This window comes from Pelobates fuscus, chromosome 7 (assembly GCF_036172605.1).
Source record: "Pelobates fuscus isolate aPelFus1 chromosome 7, aPelFus1.pri, whole genome shotgun sequence".
Taxonomy (NCBI): domain Eukaryota; kingdom Metazoa; phylum Chordata; class Amphibia; order Anura; family Pelobatidae; genus Pelobates; species Pelobates fuscus.
The window spans coordinates 133448409-133475847 of record NC_086323.1 but is presented as its reverse complement, the minus strand read 5'-3'; the positions used below and the strand labels follow the sequence as shown (position 1 = coordinate 133475847).

At 41.2% G+C, this 27439-nt stretch overlaps 1 protein-coding gene across 1 annotated transcript; it reads right to left on the bottom strand.

Annotated features, from left to right (window-relative positions):
• Window positions 1–25213, bottom strand: ARL8B (ADP ribosylation factor like GTPase 8B). The gene is made up of 7 exons (XM_063426677.1): window positions 24917–25213; window positions 13563–13643; window positions 12831–12904; window positions 10416–10509; window positions 6719–6786; window positions 5139–5209; window positions 1–5063 (listed from the first exon to the last, which is right to left on the bottom strand). Exons 1-7 carry the CDS (start codon window positions 25037–25039, stop codon window positions 5014–5016), a joined length of 561 nt encoding a protein of 186 aa, XP_063282747.1. The 5' UTR covers window positions 25040–25213; the 3' UTR covers window positions 1–5013.
• Window positions 25214–27439: the final 2226 nt, after the last annotated feature.

The window sequence follows — 27439 nt, the reverse complement described above, 5'->3', positions numbered from 1 at the left end:
AGGAGGCGGAGGGTCTCCACCGCCGAGGGAGCCCGGCGGTGGAGAAAAGGTATGTGTTTAACCCCTTCCTCACCCTAGAGCCCGGGGGGAGGGGACCCTAAGGGTGGGGGGGGACCAAGAGACCTTATAGTGCCAGGAAAAAGAGTGTTTTCATGGCACTATAGTGGTCCTTTAAAAGCCCCGTTATTCAATGTTTCTAATGACCCTGAACTCTTTAACATGCAAAGTTTTAAATAAAGCTTATTTTATACTTTTAGCTTCCTGTGGGAGTTCTGTACCGAATGTTCAATTACACATTATACCACTATACACACTATAGCACTAGAGGCAATTAGACTACATTCCCCTGATGCTCAGTAAGCATTGACTAGCTAAGCATTGTCCGAAATGTTATTCACAAATGTCTGAAGTGTCAAGGTCAATCATTATTAATTTACTATTTATATAGCGCCATCAAATTCCAAAGCGCTGTACAATCATCACTGGTATATACAGTACATCATTATACGTACTATATGTACAGTATTTATATATGCATATCCTATTAGCCATTGCTCCTACAATGCTTTTTTTTATTGTATGTCTTACCCTGGTTTTGCTGAGAATAAAGTTGGCTTTAATGGCCTGTTTAATTACATATATCTAAGAATACAAGTGAGAACCAACCTATTTAAACATACACTCAGGCCTAGAAAAATAATCAATGATTTGCACTTGTCAAGTGAAAAAGTTACTAATCAGGAGAGAAAAGTTTACATTATATAATATTTTAATGCGTACTAAACTTCTTAACGCATCACTGACTAATGGTAATTTCCAGCCTTTATTTGCACTTTGTGATGTGTACAGAACAATTTTTTATTAACTTTAGAAGATGCAAGATATGTTTTGTTTTATTTAATTATTGCGAAACATTAGATCCGGGGTGGACAACGGTTGTAAAACTATTACTCCCTCGATGCTTTGACAGCCTGAAGACTGACAATCATGGGAATTGCAAATCTTGGATTTATTTTTCTGCAATCTTTGTATTAGTTAATACCAGATGCATTTTCTCAAAATTGAAGCTTTAAATAGGTGAGAGGCCACTTGTTAATTATTGTCATTATTCTGAGAGCAGGGCATCTCCGACATACAAAACAATTATTTATTACAAAGGCTTAAAGGGACACTATAGTCACCAGAACAACTACAGCTTAATGGAGTTGTTCTGGTGAGTATAATAGCTCCCTTCAGGCATTTTAATGCAAACACTGCCTTTTCAGAGAAAAGGCAGTGTTTACATTGCCCCTAGGGACACCTCCAAGTGGCCACTACTCAGATGGCCACTGGAGGGGCTTCCTGGCTCATTGCTGCACAGTAAGCAGCCCTGCCATTCAGCGTTCCCACGCTCTGCATGGAGATGCTGAATTTTCCTCGTAGAGATGCATCTTTTTTGGCCCTGCCCCTGTGCCAATTTCCCTATGGGAAAGCATTGAATTGGCTGAAAATCAGCCATTTTGATTATGTCACAAAGGGGGCGGGCCAGCGCCGCCAGAGCCACACGGCGCTGGAAATAAAGCGAGTTTTAAACCTTTATAGGCAGGCTAAGAGGGGGCAAGCCACCTACATGGTGGTTTTAGCACTATAGGGTCAGGAATACAGGTTTGTGTTCCTGACCCTATAGTGATCCTTTAATGAACAGGTCCGCAAAATGGTTGTGGTTTTCAGGATGATGGGGAACACAAGAAAGTGTCCTCTTCCATCAGGAAACTCCTTTGATTCTCATCAGATTATGTTATAGGCACAAGCAAAACGCAGCAAAAACAATAAAAATAATATAGCAGCAGTGTATCATTGGCTAAAGCAGAGAGTCTGACAGAGAATTGCATCAAAAGCAAGTGTCACAAACACATCTTACAAAGGTAGGGAGAAGGGAGAACTACCAAGCATATTTTGATGAGCTTACAGTAGGGGAAGAAATGGAAGACAGAGCTTCAATGCTGCAACATATGAGTTCCACGTTTGGAGAGAAGAGTGCAAACCATTAATTTCGATTGCTTTCTTCTAAAGGGTGATTGCTCGGCATTATGATGGGCAAGTACCGGTAATTTTGTTTTTAATGTCCTGCTCTGCACACAGTAAAATCAGTAGTACATTTTTTATCCATAAAGCACAACTGGCAGATTTCAAAAAAACTATTTTGAAAAATCAAAGGCATCTCAGAGAGAAGGAAAGGTCACCTTGAGATGAGACAGATGTGGCTTGACCTTTACAGTGATGGAATTAAAAAGATTTTTTTTAAAAATCCACTGGATCTTCCGACATATTCAGATATACACGTTCAAAGTTTGTCCAGAGCTGGCTATATTCTACCTGCCATGACATATGACTTTCACACTGTGCCAGAATGGATACGTAGACTGCAACAAAAAATAAAAAAAATCACCGCTCACCAAAAATGTGTAACAGCAATATTTCTGGCAAGCATATGCGATATAGGTGATATTTAGAATTGGATTTTTTTTTTTTTTTTTTTTACAGAAATGTGGTCAAATTGAATGGTCACTACACACAAGAGTTCCACACTCTAAACATTTTGGCCAAGACATTAATGTTCATTCTGCTTCATCGATTGTCTTCCAGCCATTAATGGATGTGATGGTTTGCACACTCTGCTGAGTGAATTCCAGGACTTGAGGTGTAAGAATAGAAAATGCACCATGTTCCAGAAATCCTGATTTGGTCATCTCTTGTGGGTGGGTGGCAACTGAAAAAAAAGGTTCTTATTTCTGGATGACTGTCCATGGAACATGGGTCCAACTTCGAATGTTATGCTTTTTTTTTGTTGCAAAAAACATACACTAGTTATACAAAACAAAAATACGAATAGTTTGATGATGCTATTAGATGCATGGTTGGCATTTTGGTGTCTGGAGTTTTACTTTTACGCCTTCAAAAATTGTCCTGCACTACAAAAAAAGTAGTTGCCCCTTGGTATTTCACACCCACCCCCCTTTGTTTGGGCATATCTCCATTAAAAACTTGATTAAATCCTTATTCCCAGGTTCCCATGAACCCCCCACTTATAGAATATATATACATTTCCTGATAAGTTAGAATATGCCATGATTTTAAACAAGTCTTTAAACAGTCAGAATATAACAGCCTACTTCTGAAGTTTGATATAGTAATGTGCCAACAGCTCTTCTTAATGCCACTATACCATTATTTCCAAAATTACTTTACATAATTTCCTTAATCTTAAGACACAAAAAAAGAAAACACAGCCAGGGACTATTTCCTGTGCTGTCATCGCAGATTTTTATATCAAGCTCAAAAAGACATTACTTTCATAAAAGGGCATTAGCATTCTATAAATTAAATCAGCAAAACAGGAGTATTATTGAGTTAATAGTATGTTATTATATTTGAACAAAAAGGGGCCCAGGTCATATTTTAAAACTTGCGAAAGCTAAATGTATCCTTTTTGGTTAAATAAATATTTTTATATAATTGGTATTTCTTGGTATTTCTGATTCGAACAATAAAACATCCTTTTTTATGTGAAGGGGGTCATAATGTCAAATACTACAGTACAGTCTAAACATGTCCAACAGTTTTGACCAGTGACTAATTTTACAATAGACGGGACACATCCCATGTACCCAGATTGCAATTCCCTTGATATTTCATATAAGCACTCTCTATTTTTAACCTATCGCTTTACCAGCATGACATGCAAACCTTCCATTTTACAGCAATTACGCATTTTATGTATAGCAATTCAAAAGGTCACACCATCAGATAGCGGGGTTTGAAGTTTGCAGACACAGTTTGCACGCAGCCGGATCGTATGGATCAATAGTATTTCTTAATATAAGAAAAGTCAATCCTTTCCAATGTGTAAAAATGCTACAGTTCATCCATAGTTACTTCTTAGGTATAAAGCTGTAGCAATATCTGGTGTCTGCCGTTTTAATAGGCAACTGACCAATTGTTTTTTGTTTACTTGTCCCAGAAAAAACAAATAGTTATGAATAGTTACATCTAAATATTTTACATGGAAGTGATTTATCACCCCCATCAAAATTATAAATATATATATATTAGATATCATAATTTGTTAATATTACATTTATATTGCTTATCTTGGAAACAATCTATCAGGATGCTGCCTGAAAGGAATATGAAGATACCTTGATGCTAAACAACTGACCCTTTCTATGCTTTAATTAGTGGTCAGTAATTCATATTACCAATATCCTATTCAATTTATTATTTTTCCCTGATGGTGTAAGGGTTATCTCCTGTTCTAAATACAGGTGACACTTCACTCTCCCAACATTTTCTATCATCAAGGTCAAAAAGAAGAAGAAGAGCAGGACATCAGGTACATATAAAGTGTAAGGAGACGATTAACTAGCAATTTACAGGCTGGATAGCTGGTAAAGGATGGGACAGGAAGAAGATGGAGGAGATGAGCCAACTCACAAGGAAGGATATCATGAAGGATAGGACATCCACTTCAAAGGATGATATATTACAGGGAACAGCCGAGATAAAGTCCCCTCCAAGAGAAGACAGTTGATAAATCTTGGAGGCTCAACTACACACCTAGTAAGATGACAGTCACTCTCCCAGTATGGACAGCTTAGACAAAATAGTCAATATCTAGGGTGGGCAGGTCGATTACACAACCAGGATGGCAGATTAGATCAAATGGTTACAACTTGGGGTGGGCAGTTTAGAGGGTTGATCACAAACTCAAAATGGACAGCTTACCAGAGGCATTCTCAAATCAGCATTGGTTAAGCAACAATGGTAAATAGCCACTAAATTTAGAGGAGCGTGGACAAGGCACATCCCACAATGAAGAGGTCTCGTCCTCTTGTTGGGAATCAAATAAATCCTTGGTGAACAGAATAGGAAAACTGCAGGGTGCACGTTACGAGCTGGAAAGGCAAGTCTGTGGGTGCTGAGCAGATGGTCTTCTCCTAGAGTGCAGAGCGGCAGAAAATATTGCAGGAACCTTTAGCTGCGGCGTGACTTGGAATGCTGGATTAGCCACTGAAGAGTGATATCTGAGGAGAAAGGTTATTAAAATTAGAACCCCACACTACAGCACAATGTCTTGCATACAACGCTCAGCTTCTCACCTATGTTATCCTTCTCTTTACAGGAGATGGAGTAGCAGCAAATTTCCCGGTCCTGGATCAGTGAAAGGCTCCTGGGCAGGGAGAGAACATTTTAAAAATATTAAACACAGCATATATGTAAAAGAAAAATAAAATGAAACAACAAAGGTACCAAGCTTACAAAAAAAGGAAAGCTCAATATGTGTTGCATTAGTACCGTAAACATCACACAATCCAAAATCATTAGAAACATTATGTAAAGAAGAAGTGATAGCTCTCCTGCCCAAAAGGTGTAGACAAGGCTCTTAGAAGCAGTTGATAAACGAAAGCTGTAGTGCCACCTGGTGGACACCTCTGGTGCAAACCATTTCTTCCAAGTGCATAAGAACAAAATCTTCCACCAAGAAAAGCAGGGTATTACTTAGAAATAGTATATTTGTGGAGGAGTGGCAAGGGAACTGGACAAGAGAAATCGCAGATGGGATATTTCTCAAATTCTGTAATTTTTTACTGGTTTCATATATTGGCCCAAAATGTCAGTTACCCATTACCTCATAGTTCTTGGGAACTGTAGGCTGCAAACCATGTGCAATGCCAACATAAGTCATCAATGATCGAGGGAAGAGCTGTGGGAAGAGCGGTATATTTCCTTGGCTCAAACCGACCTGCTGGTACTGCCAGACTACATATACCACTATAAGCACAGATATTTCTGCCTTGGCACAAGATGTAAAAACCTCTGAGGTTAAAGTTTTAAGTGTTGCACTTTAAAGAGCATTCTAAGCACCCCAGCTTATTATAGTAGTTATGGAATCTGAGTTTTTCCCCAACCCACAATTTGCTGTTAAACGGTTTATAAGTGGTTTGACTGCAAAAAAAAAAAAAAAAACAGGACCCAATTTAGTATGATTCATTGTACTCTAAACGGCAATGACAATCTGCAAGCACTGAGGGTGGATTTAGGACACAGTAAACAATTGACAATTCTCAGTTTAGTGGGTAGCCTTGTAAATGCTTACAATAAAGTATTTTGAATATAGTGTTACTTTAATATACTCTGTGGAATGCTTTTGTGTGTAAGGCATTCATTACATTTCCTTAGTTTTATATTTACTGACATGACATTATACACAATTTGTGGTTTGTTTTTCTTTCTTAATGTATTGCTAAAAAGAGAAGCATGTTGAAGATTCCGACACTATATATACTTTTTTTTCACCACAATGTGTTCATATTAGGACTTTATACATCATTTATTCTATTTTCCACTTTACAAGTAAGCCGCCTGTCTGTCACCTGCATGATCACGCTTTGTAAGAGAAGATCAGTGCCACGACATGGAACACAGGTTATTTCTAAAGCTGAGCAGCAGTGGACTTTCACATTTCCCAACAGTTTACGTACTTAGAATTTGTACTTTCTTATCAATAAGATTAAGCAAAAAATAAAAAATAAGCACTTGACGCTACAATGAGGAAGAATGAGAACTGTACAATTCCAGGAATTTCCTGCATGGCTGCAAAATGGCATAGTACTTCTTGCTAAATTAACCATTTCCCTGTCAGACCATCCACCCCACCCCTTTTTTTACTGCCACATACATTTTTTCAATGAGCTGCTTCTCATCCAGTGCACTGGAAAGATCTCGCTTGTTACCAAGAACCAAGACCTGAAAAAATAAAATAAAAAAAAGACATGAAATACATTGCAGAGGTTAAAAGAAAAAGTTAAACCATACCCTGGCGGTTCTGGTTGCAAACATTTAGTTCTCGGAGTACCAGAGAAGTGTTTATTTTCTTGATGTGCAATGTGATGAGCACACTTATGGTTAAAGGAGGACTTCTGGAAAAGGCATCTTGAACTCAACTAAAGACACATATATTTTAAAACATGGGTATTAATGCATCCCCAACCCTAAAAAAGCTGCATCCTCCTTGATGGAATTCTAAAGTTTCGATGGAGAATACACTGTTGGCTACCCAACCCTGGTCCATGAAGAGGAAAAGTTAAAGGGGCAGTAAATATCATCCACAACAAGCTGTGTAATATACAGCCTCCTCAAGCTAAGTAAAATAAAATGAGAGCACCGGAGCTGGAAGGTGACTATCACAACACACTACTAGTATTGAAACAGACCAGATATAGGGGATTATTTGCATTTTCTGCAAAACCCACAGAGCGCTTTCAAATCACTGTAAGCATGGGCTTTAAAGGGACACTACAGTGGTGGGAACACAAATTTGTATTCCTAACATTATAGTCTTAATGTCCATTGTTAGTTTCAGCACCCCCTCCCCGTCTCAAAATCAATCTATGACAGCATTGCATGTGTTATCACAGTATGCCTGGGTATGAGAGCCAGGAAGTAACAGTCCCTTATCCAATGAGCTTGAAGGTGTGGTTGGAAGCCATGCTTCCAAGAATTCAAACTATTAAAATATTGCAATTTTGAAGCTAGGACATGGGGGTGGGGGGTTACTGAAGCTACCATAAAAACTTTATTTAAGTTTTTCTAGTGAGTAGTTCTAGTTCCTTTCATCCCTGAGTGAGTTTGGGCAAAGCTGCAGATGACAAAAGTTAATAAATGGGGGGGGTAGGGGGGTGTGGCTGGCTGGCCGGCCTACTGAGGAGTCGTGCATGAGTGGAGCTCCGGTTTCATAAGCTCATAAAATATATTTTAGCCATGAATTTACTGAAAATGTAAAGAGCAGCAAAGGCCTTATAACCAACCACAGAGAGATGGAGCAAAAGGATAAGAAATTTGCCCGTTCAGAGGGAACAAATCTTCCTGACAATTGACTGTTATTTGAAAGACTACAGACGCAGGCCTGAATCAACATGGCGCCTGAGAGGCCACATACCTCTAGCGACTATGACTCTTCCCAAGATGTAGAGGAGAAGTGGACACCGCAAGCAGCTAGCGGAGCGTACCAGAAGACTCACTTCGAATTGGACGCTTTCCCTCCACAAAAGGAGACATTAACAAGCTCCTACTGGATTTGAGAGGTCCAGAAAGCAGAACTTGCCGAAATGCAAGCAGAGGTTGGCGGGCTGTGGCAGAGGCTTGTGGATATTGACTCTAGAAAGTGGAATCCCCAAGCGCGGCACCGCCGGAAATATTAGAATCTGTGGAGCGCCAGAGTAGGTAGGTCCAGATGGAATACGTCCTTAAAGTTATACAGGCGATGGAAGTGCAAAGGGACAGCGAGCAGTCATAGTTTCAGCCTTCGGTATAAGAAAGGCACCGACCTCCACCACAGACGCATTGAGACACAGAATAGCAATTACTAGGGACATTGTCATGAAAACATCCATCATGGCTCGCTCCCGGTGGCTCCCCACAGTTACTGTGAACAACTGTAGAATCACAATCTTCAATGACCTACCCTTCTCAATCCTTTATGGACAGACAAGTTTAAGCCCGTGACTAGGACCTTGAGGAAACTGAGCATTAAGTACAAATGGGGGATGTCAGAACTCTGGTGAAAAAACAGGGGGACGAGGTCAATGCCCTTTCGGCCTTGGAAGACCCAGCAGAATTCTTGTAAAACCTCCAGTTGCCACCAGTTCCATCCGGAAAGAGAGGGGAAGTAGCGGCCCAGAAGGGCACAAAACGCACACAGTGCTGCCGCCCATCACATGTGTTAATAAGTATGTAGGATTTAAAAAATAAATAAATAAAAATACCGCTTTCTGTCTTATTAGAGATTTTCTTTTGCTTTAAGCTGAAGCAAGCAAGGTGAATTGTTAGTGTAGGACCCAAGAGGTTTGCCTTGACTTGGCAGGTGGGCTTGCATCTAATGGCCATTGGTGTGGAACTAAAAACCTCCATTTATATAAATATGCATAGGGATTTGGAATAGTGCGCAAGTAACTTTTTTCCTGTTTTTTTTTTATGCATCAGGGCTGATGTGTACTATGGTCATTGCTGCCGCCCAAGAGTCGTGTGAGTTTGAGCGCAGGACTTATTTTTGTGTAGACGCAAGTTTACGTCCATGACTGGGGCCTTGAGGGAACGGGACATCAAGTACAGATGGGGAATATCAGAACCCTAGTGGTACAACAGGGGGGGATGAGGTCCATACCCTTTCGGCCTCAGAAAGACCCAGCGGAATTCTTGCAAAGGCTCCAGTTGCTGCCATTCCCATCCAGAAAGCGAGGGGAAGTAGCGGCCGAGAAGGTCACTATCCCCAGAGTGGAGCAGGGACCCAGATCCCGAACAGCAAAAGACACACACTCCCTGCGGCTGCAGGGTCCCCCCAAAGGACTCGCCAAATAAAAAGTTGTCCGGACATCAGGTCCTTACACCAGCCCTTCTGGCACTCACTACATTCCATTAAATGCTCAAAGCCTGACAAGATGATCAGACACTGCAAATGTTGCTTTATTCTTATTTCATCGTTTGATTCAGATGCATATTCAGAGTGTCTTTCTATATACCATACGTGCATGACTTGAGTGTTACACTTTTATTTTTTTTTTAACTGCCATATTTTTTCTGTATTGTGCATCATTATTAAAACCTGTGGCGAACAACGACAGTAAAGATGACCCAAAATGAATGAACGCACACAATACCCAATGGACCCATTTCCCCCCCTCTCATACCCCGATCTTTCCACATGGGGAATGGTCACCAACCCACACCCACTCCCTGTATTGACTCCTAGTTACGACCCTCACACCTAAATCCTCATGGGCACAGGGGTAATAGGAACGCAGATCGCCAGATGCACCAGACCTCCTGAGACTCACAAAGGGAGATCCAAGGAGAAGCTACACAATACGCATCACAGTCCCAGACCCCGAAAGACACAATCCCTAGAGGGATTCAGAGAAAATAGACAAGCTAGTTAACCCACAAGGGTCAAGGGGTAAACCAAATAAATACTGTACTGTTCTATGTTAATGCTATATGTGGATTATACAATGTAACAATGCATCATGTGAATCTGTTACCTTATGCCTAACCCGTACCCGCTCGTCTCGACGAGTCCTCACCCTCCTTTCTTTCTCTACCCCAATTCCCTTAATATAAACCAATAAAACTGGAATTAAACAAAAAAAATTCCTGTGGTGAAGCCCACAACTAAATTAAAAAAAATGTTTTGATAAAAAAAAAAAAAAAAATGGCAGAGATTCTGCCACCAACTTCTATAACTTCCCAGCAGCTGTCACTGGCAACAGCTGTGGCAAAATATGCAATGACTTCAAAACTGACAAAGCTGCTTTAACGAATAGATTGAGGAGTGGTCAGGGAATAATGCAAGTGTGTGGGGGGGGAATCTAATCACATACCGGAATACCCTGTAATTGTGGTTTTTCCAGAAGGTTGTGTAGTTCATTACTAGATGCTTCAATCTTCTCTCTGTCTGCAGCATCAACCATGTACCTGTCAAGGAAAACATGTCAGAGTTCTTAGTTTGCAATACCTAAAATAGCCAAGATGTCCATTTATTGATGTATTTATTTCATTGTAAAAGAATCCCGCCGAGACTTTTCTAATCCCGCCGAGACTTTCTGTGGCTGTCGAATCATAGACTTCCTAATGCAGCTCAATGAGAAGTCTTTGCAAGGCAGCTGCTCTGACCTTCTTCAGTCTTCCTCCACTGAACTATACAACCAGGAAGTAACAGGGCCAGTAGTCTGATTGGCCGCAAGGGGGTGTAATATGGTTAAGTTATAAAAGATAACATTTCTATTGAAATCTGCATTTTTTGTAAAATGACAAAAAATGGCACATAAAGTACTTCAACAAGCTAATGTGCTTTAGAGCCTATTCCTAGCTTGGGAGGGGTCTGCCTGATTAAGCACTTGCCTGTGCAAGTACTGCAGTTTTAGGAACTTTGGAATTAGCACCATCATTTGTACATCTCCCCTCAATGCAACAGAACGCTACCTCTCCCAATCCTAAAGCAGCAGAACACTACCTGCCAATTCCAATGTAGCAGAACACAACGTTCCAATCCCAATGCCGCAGACCACTACCTCCCATGCAGCAGAACATTACCTCCCAATCCCACATGCAGAAGAACACTACACCTCCCAATCCCACATGCAGAAGAACACTACCTCCCCAATCCCACATGCAGCAGAACACTACCTCCCAATCCCACATGCAGCAGAACACTACCTCCCAATCCCACATGCAGCAGAACACTACCTCCCATACCCACATGCAGCAGAACACTACCTCCCATACCCACATGCAGCAGAACACTACCTCCCATACCCACATGCAGCAGAACACTACCTCCCATACCCACATGCAGCAGAACACTACCTCCCATACCCACATGCAGCAGAACACTACCTCCCATACCCACATGCAGCAGAACACTACCTCCCATACCCACATGCAGCAGAACACTACCTCCCATACCCACATGCAGCAGAACACTACCTCCCATACCCACATGCAGCAGAACACTACCTCCCATACCCACATGCAGCAGAACACTACCTCCCATACCCACATGCAGCAGAACACTACCTCCCATACCCACATGCAGCAGAACACTACCTCCCATACACACATGCAGCAGAACACTACCTCCCATACACACATGCAGCAGAACACTACCTCCCATACCACATGCAACAGAACACTACCTCCCATACCACATGCAGCAGAACACTACCTCCCATACCACATGCAGCAGAACACTACCTCCCATACCACATGCAGCAGAACACTACCTCCCATACCACATGCAGCAGAACACTACCTCCCATACCACATGCAGCAGAACACTACCTCCCATACCACATGCAGCAGAACACTACCTCCCATACCACATGCAGCAGAACACTACCTCCCATACCACATGCAGCAGAACACTACCTCCCATACCACATGCAGCAGAACACTACCTCCCATACCACATGCAGCAGAACACTTCCTTCCATACCACATGCAGCAGAACACTTCCTTCCATACCACATGCAGCAGAACACTTCCTTCCATACCACATGCAGCAGAACACTTCCTTCCATACCACATGCAGCAGAACACTACCTCCCATACCACATGCAGCAGAACACTACCTCCCATACCACATGCAGCAGAACACTACCTTCCATACCACATGCAGCAGAACACTACCTTCCATACCACATGCAGCAGAACACTTCCTTCCATACCACATGCAGCAGAACACTACCTCCCATACCACATGCAGCAGAACACTTCCTTCCATACCACATGCAGCAGAACACTACCTCCCATACCACATGCAGCAGAACACTACCCAACATACCACATGCAGCAGAACACTACCCAACATACCACATGCAGCAGAACACTACCCAACATACCACATGCAGCAGAACACTACCCAACATACCACATGCAGCAGAACACTACCCAACATACCACATGCAGCAGAACACTACCTAACATACCACATGCAGCAGAACACTACCTCCAAATCCCAAAGCAGCAGAACATTACCACGCATTCCCACACAAATGTGATACTTAATATATGAGCAGAGGGAAGGCTTTGCATGCTGCTTTCTAAACATACTCTTTCCAATTACCTAAGCAAGACCAAAAACCTTAACAAATCAGCCACATTATCCATCAAAAAAATGTAAACGAGATGACTAAATTCTAGTCAACCAAAAAAATGAGCTGAATATGTAATGCATCCAAGTTCCCATGTTTCTATTTTACTAATTCTCTACACACACTGAACTGACATTCACTTACACTATTGCATTGACACCCCGACAATAACGTTCCCACATGCTGCGGAAACGTGGTTGGCCTCCAATATCCCATATCTGTTGAAACAAGTGGAAACAAACTCAGTTACACATACCACATTTCATTTAAACAGCTCCCAGCTGTACAGCTTCTTACTAAGTGGGGATAGAGAAACCATATTGTACAAATACATAAAAATCATTAATAGCTTATTCTCTAAAATGGGAATTGACCGAGTCACACAGAGTCATATTGTGCTGAGCAAAGCACGCAGAAAGTCACAGACTCGTATTGTGCTTTACAGGAAAGCATAGAGTCATGCAGAGCTGTCAGTGCTGTAGAGTGAAACAGAACACAAGAGTCATTTTGCTTTGAAAGAATATGGAAATTCAAGCAGGTCTATACTACATAAACATAAAAAAGGCCATGCATGCAAGTTATGCTACAGTGAGATTGGCAAATGAGCAGGACAAGATCTGTAAATACAGAAAACAAAACAAAAAACAAATCCTAAACATGGCATCAAGAAGCAAAACGGACTTGTAGAATTCAGTAACAGCAACAAGATATACAGTACAAAGTATATATAGATGAGAAACTAGAACATTACAGTTTAGTTATCAGCTATCAATATTTACAGCACTAATAATATCAGTAACATACATAGCTTCATCCTGTACAGCAGCATCAGAGAATCGGAATTAGAGAACCCAGAGTTGCTCAGATTTCACTCACTTTTATAGTCACGTTGCCCTTGGTAACTTTACGCATGTTGAATCCTACAGTCGGTATCATATCTTCACTGAACTGACCTGACTAGGGAGAGAAGAAGACAAAAAACAACCTATAAACTAATGTAACTACAACACATGTGGAGAACATGCAAAACACTCTATACTACTTATGGCACACCTACTTATGGCAGACCAATGCCAACACAGGTACTCTGTAGCCTCCGTGATGGCACTAAGGAGCTATGCATCCTTGAGATATCATTTTATGTCGATTTAGATCAGTCATGGCATTGCAGGATATTCAGTTGCAGTTATTTATTTATTAATTTATAAAATATATTACCAGGAAAGATACATTGAGATTTCTCTCGTTTTTAACTATGTCCTGGGTCCACAAAACATTGCATTGATACATCAGGGTACAATAAAATACAAAAAAAATATTAATACACAATATATACAAAATTTTACATAGAACAGGTAGGAAATATATAATCAACAATGACACGTGCATTCTGTTTTGAGGTATGTAGAGAGGGATCTCTTAAAGGACTTTAGGCTTGGGGAAGATTTTAAATTGTGCGGGAGGTCGTTCCACAATTGCGGTGCTCTGTTGGAGAAGGATTATCGGGCTGCTTTCTTTAAGTATTGAGGTAGACTAAGTAAAGTGTTGGTACTGGATCGGAGGTTATAAGAAGTGGGAACAGCTGGGGAAAGCATTTTGCTCAGGTAGGGTGGGAGTTTCCCACAAAAGCTCTTAAACACAAGGCTGGAAAGATGAAGGGTGCGTCTGGATTCCAGCGACAGCCAGTTTAATTCTTTTAGCATGTCACAATGGGGGGGTCCTGTAATTACATTGTAGCACAAATCAGCAGAACGAGTAATACAATGTAATGAGTTTATTAATGTGGGATTGCGGTGCAGATGAATATACTACATCCCCATAATCAATGGTTGGCATCAGCATTTGCTGTACAATCTTTTCCTTTACTGTAGGGCTTAGGCAGGATTTGTTTCTGTACAGGGCACCTAATTTTGGATAAAGTTTAGATGAAAGTTTTGTTAAGAATGATAGCAGCAATTAGATAATCACTACAATATTCACCACGGTTACATCCTATACTTGGACTAGTGGCTAGTCAGTGGCATAGGACCAGCACTATACAGGGTATGAACCCTTGTTACAATCACATGAAACTAAAGCTATTATCTAAATACAGAACTATTTTATCTGGTGAGAGATGAAAATGACACAGATGTTTTTATATAATAATAATAGGTCATGTAGATAAACTAGATACAATGTCCAAAAGATGTAAGCTCATGACTTTATAGCAACTAGAGTAACTGAGTAAAGTTACAGTGTTTCAAATGAAAAGTAAAAGCTACATTGCAAACATGTCCTTGAAAACACTGCTCAGAAATGCTTCAGACAATTAAAGGGACACTCCAGGCACCCAGCCCACTTCTGCCAATTGGAGTGGTCTGGGTGCCAACTCCCACCACCCTTAGCCCTGCAAGTGTATTTATTACAGTTTTTATAAACTGCAATAAATTACCTTGCAGGATTAAGTCTTAGAACACGAAAGTGTTTTAAACTACGCTGGACGTCCTCACGCTATGCATGAGGACCTTCATCGTCGACGGAATCCCCATAGGAAAGCATAGAATAATGCTTTACTATGGGGAGGTCTAATGCACATTAGGTCTCCCCCGCCGGCTGACGTCGGCGGAGGAGGGTAGGCAGAGCCTGACCCAGCGCCAAGCGACATCGGCGCTGGATTCAGGTAAGTCACTGAAGGGGTTTTAACCTCTTCAGCAACATGGGATGGGGGTCGGGAGGGAGAGGGGCACTGCAGGACCCTGCAAAAAAAACATGTTTTCCTGGCACCGGAGAGTCCCTTTAAAGGACCACTATAGGCACCCAGACCACGTCAGCACAATGAAGTGGTCTGGGTGCCAGGTCCCCCTAGTTTTAACCCTGCAGCTGAAAACATTGTTTCGGAGAAACTGCTATGTATTACCCGTATATACTCGAGTATAAGCCATTTTTTGTGCTGAAAAACCCCAACTCGGCTTATACTCGAGTCAATAGTCTGTATTATGGCAATTTGCATTGCAATAATACAGACTGGGGCTTACCTCTCCTGCAGCTCCTGTCAGCTTCCTCCTCCTCCGCGCCGTCCGTTCAGCACCTCGGTCAGCTCCCACTGTAAGTCTCGCGAGAGCCGCGGCTCTCGCGAGACTTACAGTGTGAGCTGATAGAGGTGCTGAACGGACCGGCGCAGAGGAGGAGAGAGAGCTGACAGGAGCTGCAGGAGAGGTAAACTCTCTGACAGCCCCCTCCCCCCCCCCCCCCCCACTTAGGAACACAGCAGGTACCATAACCACTACATGAGTACCCAGGCTTCCCCAATTGTAAGTAGTCAAACCATTTTAGAATAGTTTGACTTCTTACCTAAGGTTTGCTGTGTACCACTCTCCATCTCAAATACCTTATCAAGAGAGAGAGGAGGGATCAGCTGACATTCTCAGCCAATGAGATTACCCTGCACTGCACGGCTTAGCCTAAAAGAGCTAATGGAAACCCCTAAGCAGGCTGAGAGAGAGAGGGGGTGGTGAAAGGTTCTCGGCAGGCACTAGGTAAGAAGTCAAACAGTTCTTAAAATTAGGGGCGTCAGGGTACTAAGTGGTCATGGTGCTTGAAGTGTTCCTTTAAGGATGAAATGTCACTTCCATTTTTGCACATCCTAAAAGCCAACTAAAAGTTAGTTCTAGGCTCTGCTAAAAATAATTTACAATTCTTTATGCTTTAGTTCCTTTTTTGGACTTTCATTTCCGCCATCACCTCTGGATACAGTAGCAGATATCCAGTGGTTAGGGTTGTTTACTTTCCTAACCTTTTTTTTATTTTTATTTTTTATCTATAATAGTACAAAAGGGGTATTAATAAAAGGCATTAAATATACATATATTAATTACTGATTTGACTCAGTGAGTGGGGCCTGTATCAGAAGGCAAAATCAGGGGTTTGAAAACAAAAAAAACTAAATCTCTACACTGATCAATACATAAATAGGCTATAAAGCATGGGGGGGAGGGGGCGGGGGGGGGGCTGTGTGTTAATTGAAATACAATTATGAGTTACATTTTAAAGCAAACCATAAGCCCAAACTTTCTTCATAATTCCAGGTGTGAAGTCTGGGCTTTTAAACTGAATGAAAACATTATGTTCTAAGAATGCCATGTTATTATGATAACACAATTCCTAGCACTAGGGTAAAATTATCTCCAACCTGGACCCTTTTGGACCAAAATATTTTAGAGTCATATAAGACCTAGAAATTGTTAAAAGAAAATGAAACATCAAGGCCTGTGGATATGATTTGCAATTTTCCTTTGGATGTGCTACATGGGAGGGATTGCCTTCACTGAAATGCAATCACACTATTATAAACCTTATACCCCATTAACCCTACAGTCATTGTTGTACCAATGCCAGCTCGTGTTTCATGAGTAACTTAGATATTTGTATTGGATTCATTTTAGATTAAAAAAAAAAAGATGATGATAAACAATATATATAACAATTCAGACCACAAAGTGAGACACTTGTAATTTATGGGAATCCATCGCATTTATTGTTTTGTCCTTTATGGTAGTTTATCTACTTTTTCCCCACCTCTTCATTACACGTTACAATACAACTTATCTTGTGAAATTCCCCTATGTTATGGCCACACAATTTACTTTTTTTTTTCTATGTGATTTCCATTTCCTCTGAAACCTTTAGACAATTTAGAGATGCTTAACAATTGCTGCCTTAAAGAAGCATCAGAAAGTACTCACTACATAAAAGTAACATAAGAGTAACTCAATACCAGTAAAAGTACCCCCACTGCATAAGAACATTCCATAACATCAACCAGTTTCTCAAGAAGTATCAAACTGTATAACACCTTGCATAAAGTAAATAATGCGTGAAGCAGAGGATGCCTAATTTTAAACTGTTTATTCTATTAACCCCTTAATGACACAACTTCTGGAATAAAAGGGAATCATGACGGAATATATCTGTCGCCTGTCCTTAAGGGGTTAAGCACCTTATAATAAGGGTCTATTTTGCACTTTTCTATTAGGCACCTTATTATAAGGGTTTATTGTGACATACACAGTATATTTATCTAAAAGGCACAGCGCACCTTATTGTAACGTATTAAAGGACTTCTATAGTGTTAGAAATACAAAAGTGTATTCCTAACAATATAGTGCCCTCTGGTTCCCCTCGTCCAGCAGATAAAGGGTTCAAAACACCTTTATTTACTCACCCGATTCCACTGCCAATCTCCCTCGGCGCTCCGCCTCCTCCAAGAGGGGTACCTAATGCGCAGCAGGTACATTAGGCCCTCCTATAGGAAACTATGGACTCCGTGCTTTCCTATGGGGATTTAACTGACGCTGGTGGTCCTCATTCAGAACCGGAGGATGACCAGCATCATTTAACGGACCAAGAGTCCGGTAATCTCCCGAAAGCTGTCTGGTGGCTGTCTAAGCCACTAGAGGCTGTCTTACAACTACAATATAAAAATTTTAGTTTTCCCTTTAACCCCCTTAAGGACGGCGGGTGTTCTACGTCGTCCTTAAGGAACAGGCTCTAAATGCCAGAGGGCGGCATAGAACGCCCAAACCGTCCTTTCTACTTACCCGGTCACCGGCGATCGCGGTACGGGGACTCACCTGGGAGCCCAGGGAGTCCCTCTCCGTCCTGTTCGCCCCCCCGGGCCAGATGATCGTGAGGTCCTTGCGAGGACCTCACAATCACATGGACGGCATAGCCGTCCAAGGCATTGCCAGCAGGGGGAGTGCCTGTAATATATATATAGGATCTAAGTATATATACACACATACACTGTCTAAGTGTATTTTAATATTAATATATATATATATATATATATATATATATATTAATATCAAAATACACGTGCAATGATAGTGATTAAATATATATATATATATCATATTATAAAATAAATAAATCTGTAAATACGGTAAATAATTTAATAAAAAATAAATTTTAAAATATATACATGTGTAAATTCGTTCTAACTGTATTTTAAAATATATATATATATATAGATCTCAAAATACATGTAGAACGAAATATATATATCTACATAAGTATATATCTATAATAATTTTATAAAATTATACACACACACACACACACATATATATATATATATATATATATAAAATTCTACGTATATATTTATGTAATAATTTTACATAATAAGGTAATTTTATTAATTACAATTAGCAGGACCAGCCTGACAACCCAGGCCAAAAGTCCAGGGAATTTAATTTGCTAGCACTATATTTAACCCTGTAACATTCCAATACACCATAAAACCTGTACATGGGGGGTACTGTTTTACTCGGAAGACTTCGCTGAACACAAATATTAGTGTTTCAAAACAGTAACATGTATTACAATGACTATATTGTCAGTTAAAGTGACATTTTAAATTTTTCACACCCAAATGGCACTTACACGGACAATATAATTGTTGTGATACGTTTTTACGGTTTTGAAACACTAATATTTGTGTTCAGCGAAGTCTCACGAGTATAACAATACCCCTCATGTATTATGGTGTTTTCAAAAGGTAGAAAGTCAAATATAAGGCTTGCGTTTCAGTTTTTTCACATTGAAATTCACCAGATTGGTTACGTTGCCTTTGAGACCGTACAGTAGCCCAGGAATGAGAATTACCCCCATAATGGCATACCATTTGCAAAAGTAGACAACCCAAGGTATTGCAAATGGGGTATGTCCAGTCTTTTTTAGTAGCCACTTGGTCACAAACACTGGTCAAAGTTAGTGTTAATATTTGAAAATGCAAAAAACTAATTTGAACATCAATTTTGGCAGTGTTTGTGACCAAGTGGCTACTAAAAAAGACTGGGCATACCCCATTTGCAATACCTTGGGTTGTCTACTTTTGCAAATGGTATGCCATCATGGGGGTAATTCTCATTCCTGGGCTACCGTACGGTCTCAAAGGCAATGTAACCAATCTGGCGAATTTCAATGTGAAAAAACTGAAAAATTTAACATGCTATATTTTACCCTGTAACTTCCCAAAACACCATAAAACCTGTACATAGGGGGTACTGTTTTACACGTGAGACTTTGCTGAATTCAAATGTGTATTTTATTGCAGTAAAATCAAACAGTATTATGACATTCACAGTTAGAATGTCACATAGAACTAAACATTTTTTAAAAATTCTTATTTTCTTCCATTTTTTTTATATTTTATTCCTATAAAATTATGTTTTATACCTCAATATTTGATGTTAAATAAAAGCCCTGTTTCCCCTGAATAAAATGGTATAGAAGAAGTGTGGGTGCACATAATATAAAAGAGGTGAATTACGCCTGAACAGACATATAGCGCAAATTCAAATTTTTGTTTATGTTTTGATCACAACGTGTACATTTGGCTCAGTCCTTAAGGGGTTAAATTAAACTGTGACTTAGGTTACCTAGATTTAACATTTTATTTTTACTTTGTATGAATTAATAATAAAATGTGAAAAAGCAATTGTCCTGGGGTCATACTAATACTGGTGTGTAACTGCTAGTTTGGGAATTTCTTGGAAGCAGAGCTAGTTAGGTTTGGTCTTCAATAAGCCCCAACAGGCCCACTTCGGATAATGAGAGGCATTAAAAAAAAAGCATATCCCCCCCCCCGTGCTGCAAAAGGGGTTAATAACCACTGCAGCCACTAGAGGAGGAGCTAACCCTAGCAGGTAATTATTGCAGTTTAAAAAAAAACTGCAATAATTACATGCTCAGGGTTAAGGGTGATGGGACATTGCACCCAAACCACTTCAATGAGCTATAGTTGTCTGGGTGCCTACAGTGTCCCTTTAAAGAAGCGCTCTGTGAAACCACCAAAAGTGCCTCTAGTGGCTGTCTAGGAGACAGTCACTGGAGGCAGTCAATACCCTGCAATGTAAGCATTGCTGTTTCTCTGCTTACATTACAGGGTTAAGGGGACAGAGGCACTGTACCAAGACCACTTTAAAGATAAATCAGAACTTGTATAAACCGACAAGGAGGCATGCTCCCAGCTGTCAACCATCCAATGCTGCTCTATGAGATGCACTGCAGGGCAGCTGTGTAAGAGCCCTGCATCCCAATGCTTCTTATAGTGTAACATCAGATTGTTTAAAAGACCATAAGTATGGATCATATCGCTACAGACACAGTAGAACTGCAATGAAACACACATTTGTGTTTATGGTGTATAGACAATGGGGTTATAAATATCAAGCCAAAATAGTTGAGCTGGAAATACATATTGGAGCTAGAGAATTTTTTCCAATTCAGCAATTCTGGTCCAACACTGGCCATTCTAATGCTAATTCTCCACTATTCACAGTTAAGTAAATAAACTGCAGAAATACACAATACTTTCAAGGGTATGCATTAATCCAGGAATATGTGGAAACCTGAAAAGAGAATGATACATTTAAGACCAGAACCGCAATAAGATAAATTATCAATTTCTGCTAGTTCTCTAGTCTGGATATTATTGGCCTAGCATTCACAAATCCCTTCTCAATTTCACACAATTCCTAGATTCATCAAACAGTGTGTGTATTTTAGATAAAACTGGGATTCTGAAGGATATGATTTTGGTTATAGTCATCTAGTGATTCAGCAATGACGATTATAAATCCCTGATGTGTAATATAACACAGAACCCCCACTCCATCAGAATACTGCAATGATCATGTGTTTCTAATATTAGTAAAGGGATTTGGTAGAGTCCTTTGACAGCTAACAACTGTCTTTCTTTACTCTTGTAAACATGGGATGATTGTTATAAGTGCATTAACCCAGACACAGAGATTACCTATTAAACACAACTCAATTATAACATCCTGAGAAGCAACCAGGCCAGAAACAAAATATCCCTAGGTGTGTACAATAATTAGTTGTCACATAGGACATGTTTAAAATCTGGGAAAACCTGTTCTTCCAGCGCTACAGTTATAATGTAGTCACGAGGAAGAAAGCCACATCTTCCCATCTTCCTGAAACACCAGGTACATTAACATCAGAAAAGGCTAAATGATACAAATTGGTCCATAGAGAACTTCTGCCAGCATGGAATAACATGATTATTTAGCTATGACAGCTCAATGTTAAATAAACACTTCCAATCACCATGACCACTACAACCCATTCTAGGTGTGTCTTGGTGTTAGAACGGTTTGACCAATTACCTGGGTCACCCAGGAGTTCACATCATAATCTATCTTCTCTTGCAGGAGAACTGGAATGTAAGCAGGTCCAATACAATTATTGGGCGAGGGTACTCCGCTAACGCTCTGAGCCGAAGGACAGTACTGCTCTGCTCAGTGGAGGACCTAGATTCTCACTGTTAAATTCCTTTAAATTGCTAATATTAACTGGACAAGTCTTCTCATTTTACGATGGGATGCTTAAAGCATGGGTTGTTAAGGATGGCACAGATCATCACTGATTCTTAAGGGGTTAAAATGCAGAAGTCAGTAACCCTCAATGCAATGGGTATGCGGCTAGTGCTATCAGTACTGGCCGTTAAATATCTGTCTGGTCTTGATAAACCAAGGAGGGTTATGAAACCCTCATTTATAAACATTACATTTGGCAACTATGGCATCTGTGTGACAGTCACAAGAGACAATGAAACCACTGCTGTTCTGCAGAAGGCAATGTTTTCACTCGCAGGGTTAAAAGTGGGGGATTGTGACATGGCATCCAGACACAGATAACTAATAATTAATGGTAAGCTAAAACTCAATATAATCCTAGAGTACTTTGAGAAGTGATGTTACCCATTACTACTTTACAGTATGCCTTTCATTTTAAGGCTGCCTGCCATGCAGCAGCAGTTGGCTGCAATCCTCATCATGATGAGATAGCTAAAGTTTTGCTCATGGGAAATGTATAATGTGCATGTGCTTCATGTACAGCACTGAGATAAGAAGCACCTCTAGTGGCTGTCTGTGTGACTGCAATTAGAGTTGTCACTAGGCAGCAATTTAAACACAGCCATTTCTGTGAAAAGCCTGTAGGGACATTAAGCTGTATTGGTCCTGGTGACTATAGTGTCTATTTAAGGATGAAGGCAATTGTCCAAGTACTGAACCATAACAAAACCTAAAAGTTGACCAATAGGTCTGTTCAACCAAGTTCTGCATGGCATTTTAACCGTGAATTTCATAATATGGTTAGCTTTTACTGCTATAAAACACATATTAGTATGCTGTATGTCCCACAACTACAACAAAGCCTCCCACGTGCAGGTTTTATGGGTGTTTGAAAAGTTACAGGGTCAAATATAGGGCTTGCAAATTAAATTATCTGGCATTTCAGCTGGGCTGTTATATGAACAGCTAATATCTATTAATTATAGTAACACATCTATAATTTCATTCTAAATGTATTTTCATGCTACTATATGGGTAATTATATGTCTTCATGCATATTCTGGATTCTTGGATGAGAGTACATGCATTCTTAATATGTGTAATTATGGTTTTTAACACTCCCTCTCTTAGTACCATCTCCTGCACTGTTTTTATTTTTTCCTCTCTCTACCCCTCACTCTGTGATAATGGTGTCTATTTTCCATCAGACCTGTGTATTATCTGTACTCATGTTGCATGATCCCCAGAATCACAACACAACTTGTTTTTGTTCAGAAATGCTTTAGGTACTTGAGAAAAGGAGGTTCTCCAGAAAGCTTGTCATTCCAAAATTCTGTTTGGCCAATAAAAAAAAGGTATTACATGTCAAGATACTAATTTCATCCAATAGATAAATAGAGACAAAGAGAGATTTGTCAGATTCCTTAAAGGGACACTCCAGGCACCCAGACCACTTCTGCTCATTGGAGTGGTCTGGGTGCCAACTCCCACTACCCTTAACCCTGCAAGTGTAATTATTGCAGTTTTTCATAAACTGCAATATTTACATTGCAGGGTTAACTCCACCTCTAGTGGCTGTCTATTAGACAGCCACTAGAGGTCACTTCCTGGGTTCTAGCACAGGTTTCCTGTGCTAGAGCGTCGCTGGACGTCCTCACGCTGTGTGAGGACCTCCAGCGTCGCTCAAAACCCCATAGGAAAGCATTGAAATGATTTTTCAATGCTTTCCTATGGGGAGACGTAATGCGCATGCGCGGCATTTCCGCGCATGCGCATTAGGTCTCCTCGGCCGGTGAGCGAGATTAGTCTCGCCCACCGGCCGACATAATCACTAGGAGGAGCGTCGCGGAGGAGGAGACAGCGGCGAAGGACATCGCCGCTGTCCCAGGTAAGTGACTGAATGGGTTTTCACCCCTTCAGTAACCGGGGATTGGTGGGTGGAAGGGAGAGGGACCCTCCAGTGCCAGAAAAACGGATCGTTTTTCTGGCACTGGAGTTTCCCTTTAAGCTTTCTAGCACATGCATCAATGAGAGTGTGTGGATTGTAGAGAAGTCAAACTGAATTTTAAAGGGACACTATAGTCACCAAAAACAACTTTAGCTTAAAGATGTTTTGGTGTATATATCATGCCCCTGCAGTCTCACTGGTTCATTATCAGCCATTTGATTTAAAGGGATTCTCCAGTGCTGGCACTGCAAGACCCTCTAGTGCCCCTCTACCTCCCAGCCCCCCATCCCAAGTTGCTGAAGGGGTTAAAACCCCTTCAGTGACTTACCGGAGTCCAGCACCGAGTCAAGGGGAAATGGTTTCATTTTCAATTAGATTTTATATTTACATTAGAAGATTATATCTTTAGCATTTCTAATAACAATTCCCATTTTCAACATCTAACTCTGCTAGTGGGCAGTGCATCTAATGGACTTCCCTGCAACAAGCAGCATTCACATGTCACAGACTTCTCCTTTTACATACAGTGTTATTCAATAAAGTGAAGATTCTATTCGAAATTCACTTTGAATTCCTGACAATTCGCACTTTAGTGAGTAACCCTGTGAATGTACATCCCACCTCCAGCACTGGAATCACACATACTGCAAGGAAGCACTTTTCATGTGCTGCCCATGACACTCAGGATGTAGAAGTTGCATGGTCCTGGTAAACAAATGGAAGATATATAGCTATAGATAATATACAAAGAACCATGATGTCTGACCCCCAGCTGTTGTAGACTACATTTCCCATGATGCTCAGCCAGCAATGGGAAAGGTGATCCACAATAAATGGGGGTCCTATTGATCAGGCATTTTATTGTAGCCCATTGTTGGTTTCCAGTTCCCAGGAGACCCCCACCCCCTCTCTCTCACCGCTATGACATTGACAAACGTGGTTTTCCCTGAGTGCTGCAGCCCAACCAGGGTGAGCTCCATCTCCTCCTTCCAGAAGAGGGAGCGGAACCAGTCCAGCAGCCGAGACAGGAGGGACAGCATCCCGGGGACCGGGGGAGGACACCGGGGAGAGGAGGTACAGCTGGAGTGAGGGAGACACCGGAGAAACAGAGGGTGGAAGGGGGAGAGGAGGAGACTCTAAGAAGAGACCAGCGGAACTTCGAGCATCAGGACTGGAAAAACACCGGAACTATCGATGACAGTCCAGGGGGGAACCGGAAGTCTCATGACCTGGCACAGAATACTCGACGCACCACCCCTTGCTGGGCCAAATGCAATGCAGGACACCGCCACCTACTGGCCACACATTGTACTGCACCTGTCTGTTTACATTGATGAAGTGCTGGATCTGCTTTCATTGTAGATTGGCAAAATTTAAAGGACCACTATAGGCACCCAGACCACTTCAGCTCAATGAAGTGGTCTGGGTGCCAGGTCCATCTAGGGTTAACCCTGCAGCTGTAAACATAGCAGTTTCAGAGAAACATTGGGGTTAATCCAGCCTCTAGTGGCTGTCTCATTGACACCCGCTAGAGGCGCTTCCGCGCTTCTCACTGTGAAAATCACAGTGAGAAGACGCCAGCGTCCATAGGAAAGCATTGAGTAATGCTTTCCTATGGGCTGTTTGAATGCGTGCGCGACACTGTTTGAATGCACGCTCGTCTCTTGCCGCGCATTCAAAGTTGACGGCGGCAGAGGGAGTAGAGTTCCCCAGCGCCGAGGGAGCCTGACGCTGGAGAAAGGTAAGTGTTTAATCCCTTCAACCCCCATCAGCCTGGCGGGGTGGGGGAGACATAAAGACCCTATAGTGCCAGGAAAACAAGTTTGTTTTCCTGGCACTATAGTGGTCCTTTAAGTAAAAGTTAATGATCTGGCAAAATACTCCGACTCACCTGCAGTCTCAACTTGGTTTTTTTTTGCTGAATTTTGCCATTCAGAATTTTAATGTGCTACAAGTTTGTAGATAAACTCTGCGAGTACAAAGTTGATGTTGACTTCTGATCCATGCATTTTTACTAGTCAACTCGGGTTTAGTGAACATACTAACTGTCCCAAATATTAGAGGGTTTTTGTTTAGTTTTTTTTCACCAGTGTCCATATTAAGGGAACGCAAAACTAAAGTCCCCTAAAAGCACTGCACATGCAGTTTATTAAATTTGTTTGTGCTTCCCAAGGTTTTACTGGAGCTTTTCTACGAATACGAGAATGCTTAAAGGAGCACTATAGTCAACATATAAAAGCAAGAAAGACAGGTCCCCTAGCCTTCTTTCTTGATTTTATATGAACTTCCCATTAATAAAAAATAAATTCGAGTCCTTTTTATCATAAACTTACCTCCGTTCCAGCGCCGAGCTCCTCGGCAGGCCGCAACCCCTTTTTCGTCAAAATGACGCAGCAGGGCTCAATCAGACAGTTCTCTTAGAGAAGCATCATAGTGATCTGGTGCACATGCGCAGATTCGCGCTGCACCAATCGTATTCTTCATAGAGCGGCATTGAATGCCGCCCTATGAATGAACTGAGTGCTCTACCGCGCATGTGCAAGCGGAGCTGACTGGCAGCTCAACTCGCTGTCTATGCCCACACCTCTCCTACACTACTCTCCAGCCCAAAGTTTGTGTGTTTGCATAGAAACACTACATATAGAGATACTACATGAGACAGGAGGCGCGTTCACAGTGCCTCTTGTCTCCTGTCATCACGTTTGATGTAGTCACCCAAGCGTGAAGACGTCAAACGTGATGAATGCGAATTAGGCATACATGAACTCGGAAGTCTCTCTGGTGGCAATTTGAGTGACTGCAACTGGAGGTGTTCCTAGGTTCTAATGTAAACACTGTATTTTCTCATAGGGAGCTATAGTTCTCACCTGAACAACCTCATTAAGCTGAAGTTGTTCAGGTGTCTATAGTGTCACTTTAACCTGCTTATCGTAATGTGCTCCCTGTATACAACTACAGATTCAGCAGATGTTTACTTCTCAGAATCATCATCATAGACATTTTTCTTTTACACAATACAAATGTGTGGAGATGTAATAAGGATTCCTGCCTTCACTACAGCTGACAGAGAAAGAGATCTATGCCTAAGCTAAGCGTGGCAGAGCAGGGCTTAGCTCATTGATTGAGAACTATCAACGGACACTCTCAGCTAATGAGGTTGCCCTCGACTGCTCAGGAGAGCTAATAGAAGCTACTAAGCAGAGCTTCTGGATTACATTTGGCTGTAGTGGAGATAAGGAGCAAAAGGTTTGACTACTTACATGGGGAGAACCAGTGCACTCATTGTACCATAACCACTACAACAGTCTGTAGTGTTTATAGTGTGTAGCGGGCCACAGGTAACCTGACCTGTTACCTCTGACAATTTCCTTCCATCAGCCAGTTAGGAACTATCTAGAGCAGGGATGTCGAACATGCGGCCCCCCAGATGTTGCTGAACT

Excerpts from the sequence above, each read along its gene's own strand:
- ARL8B (XM_063426677.1), bottom strand. The coding sequence starts at position 25,039 with ATGCTGTCCCTCCTGTCTCGGCTGCTGGACTGGTTCCGCTCCCTCTTC. Across the intron at positions 12,905-13,562 it reads AGGGCAACGTGACTATAAAA|ATATGGGATATTGGAGGCCA; the intron begins GTGAGTGAAATC and ends TTGTTTCAACAG. Across the intron at positions 5,064-5,138 it reads TAAAGAGAAGGATAACATAG|ATATCACTCTTCAGTGGCTA; the intron begins GTGAGAAGCTGA and ends CTTTCTCCTCAG.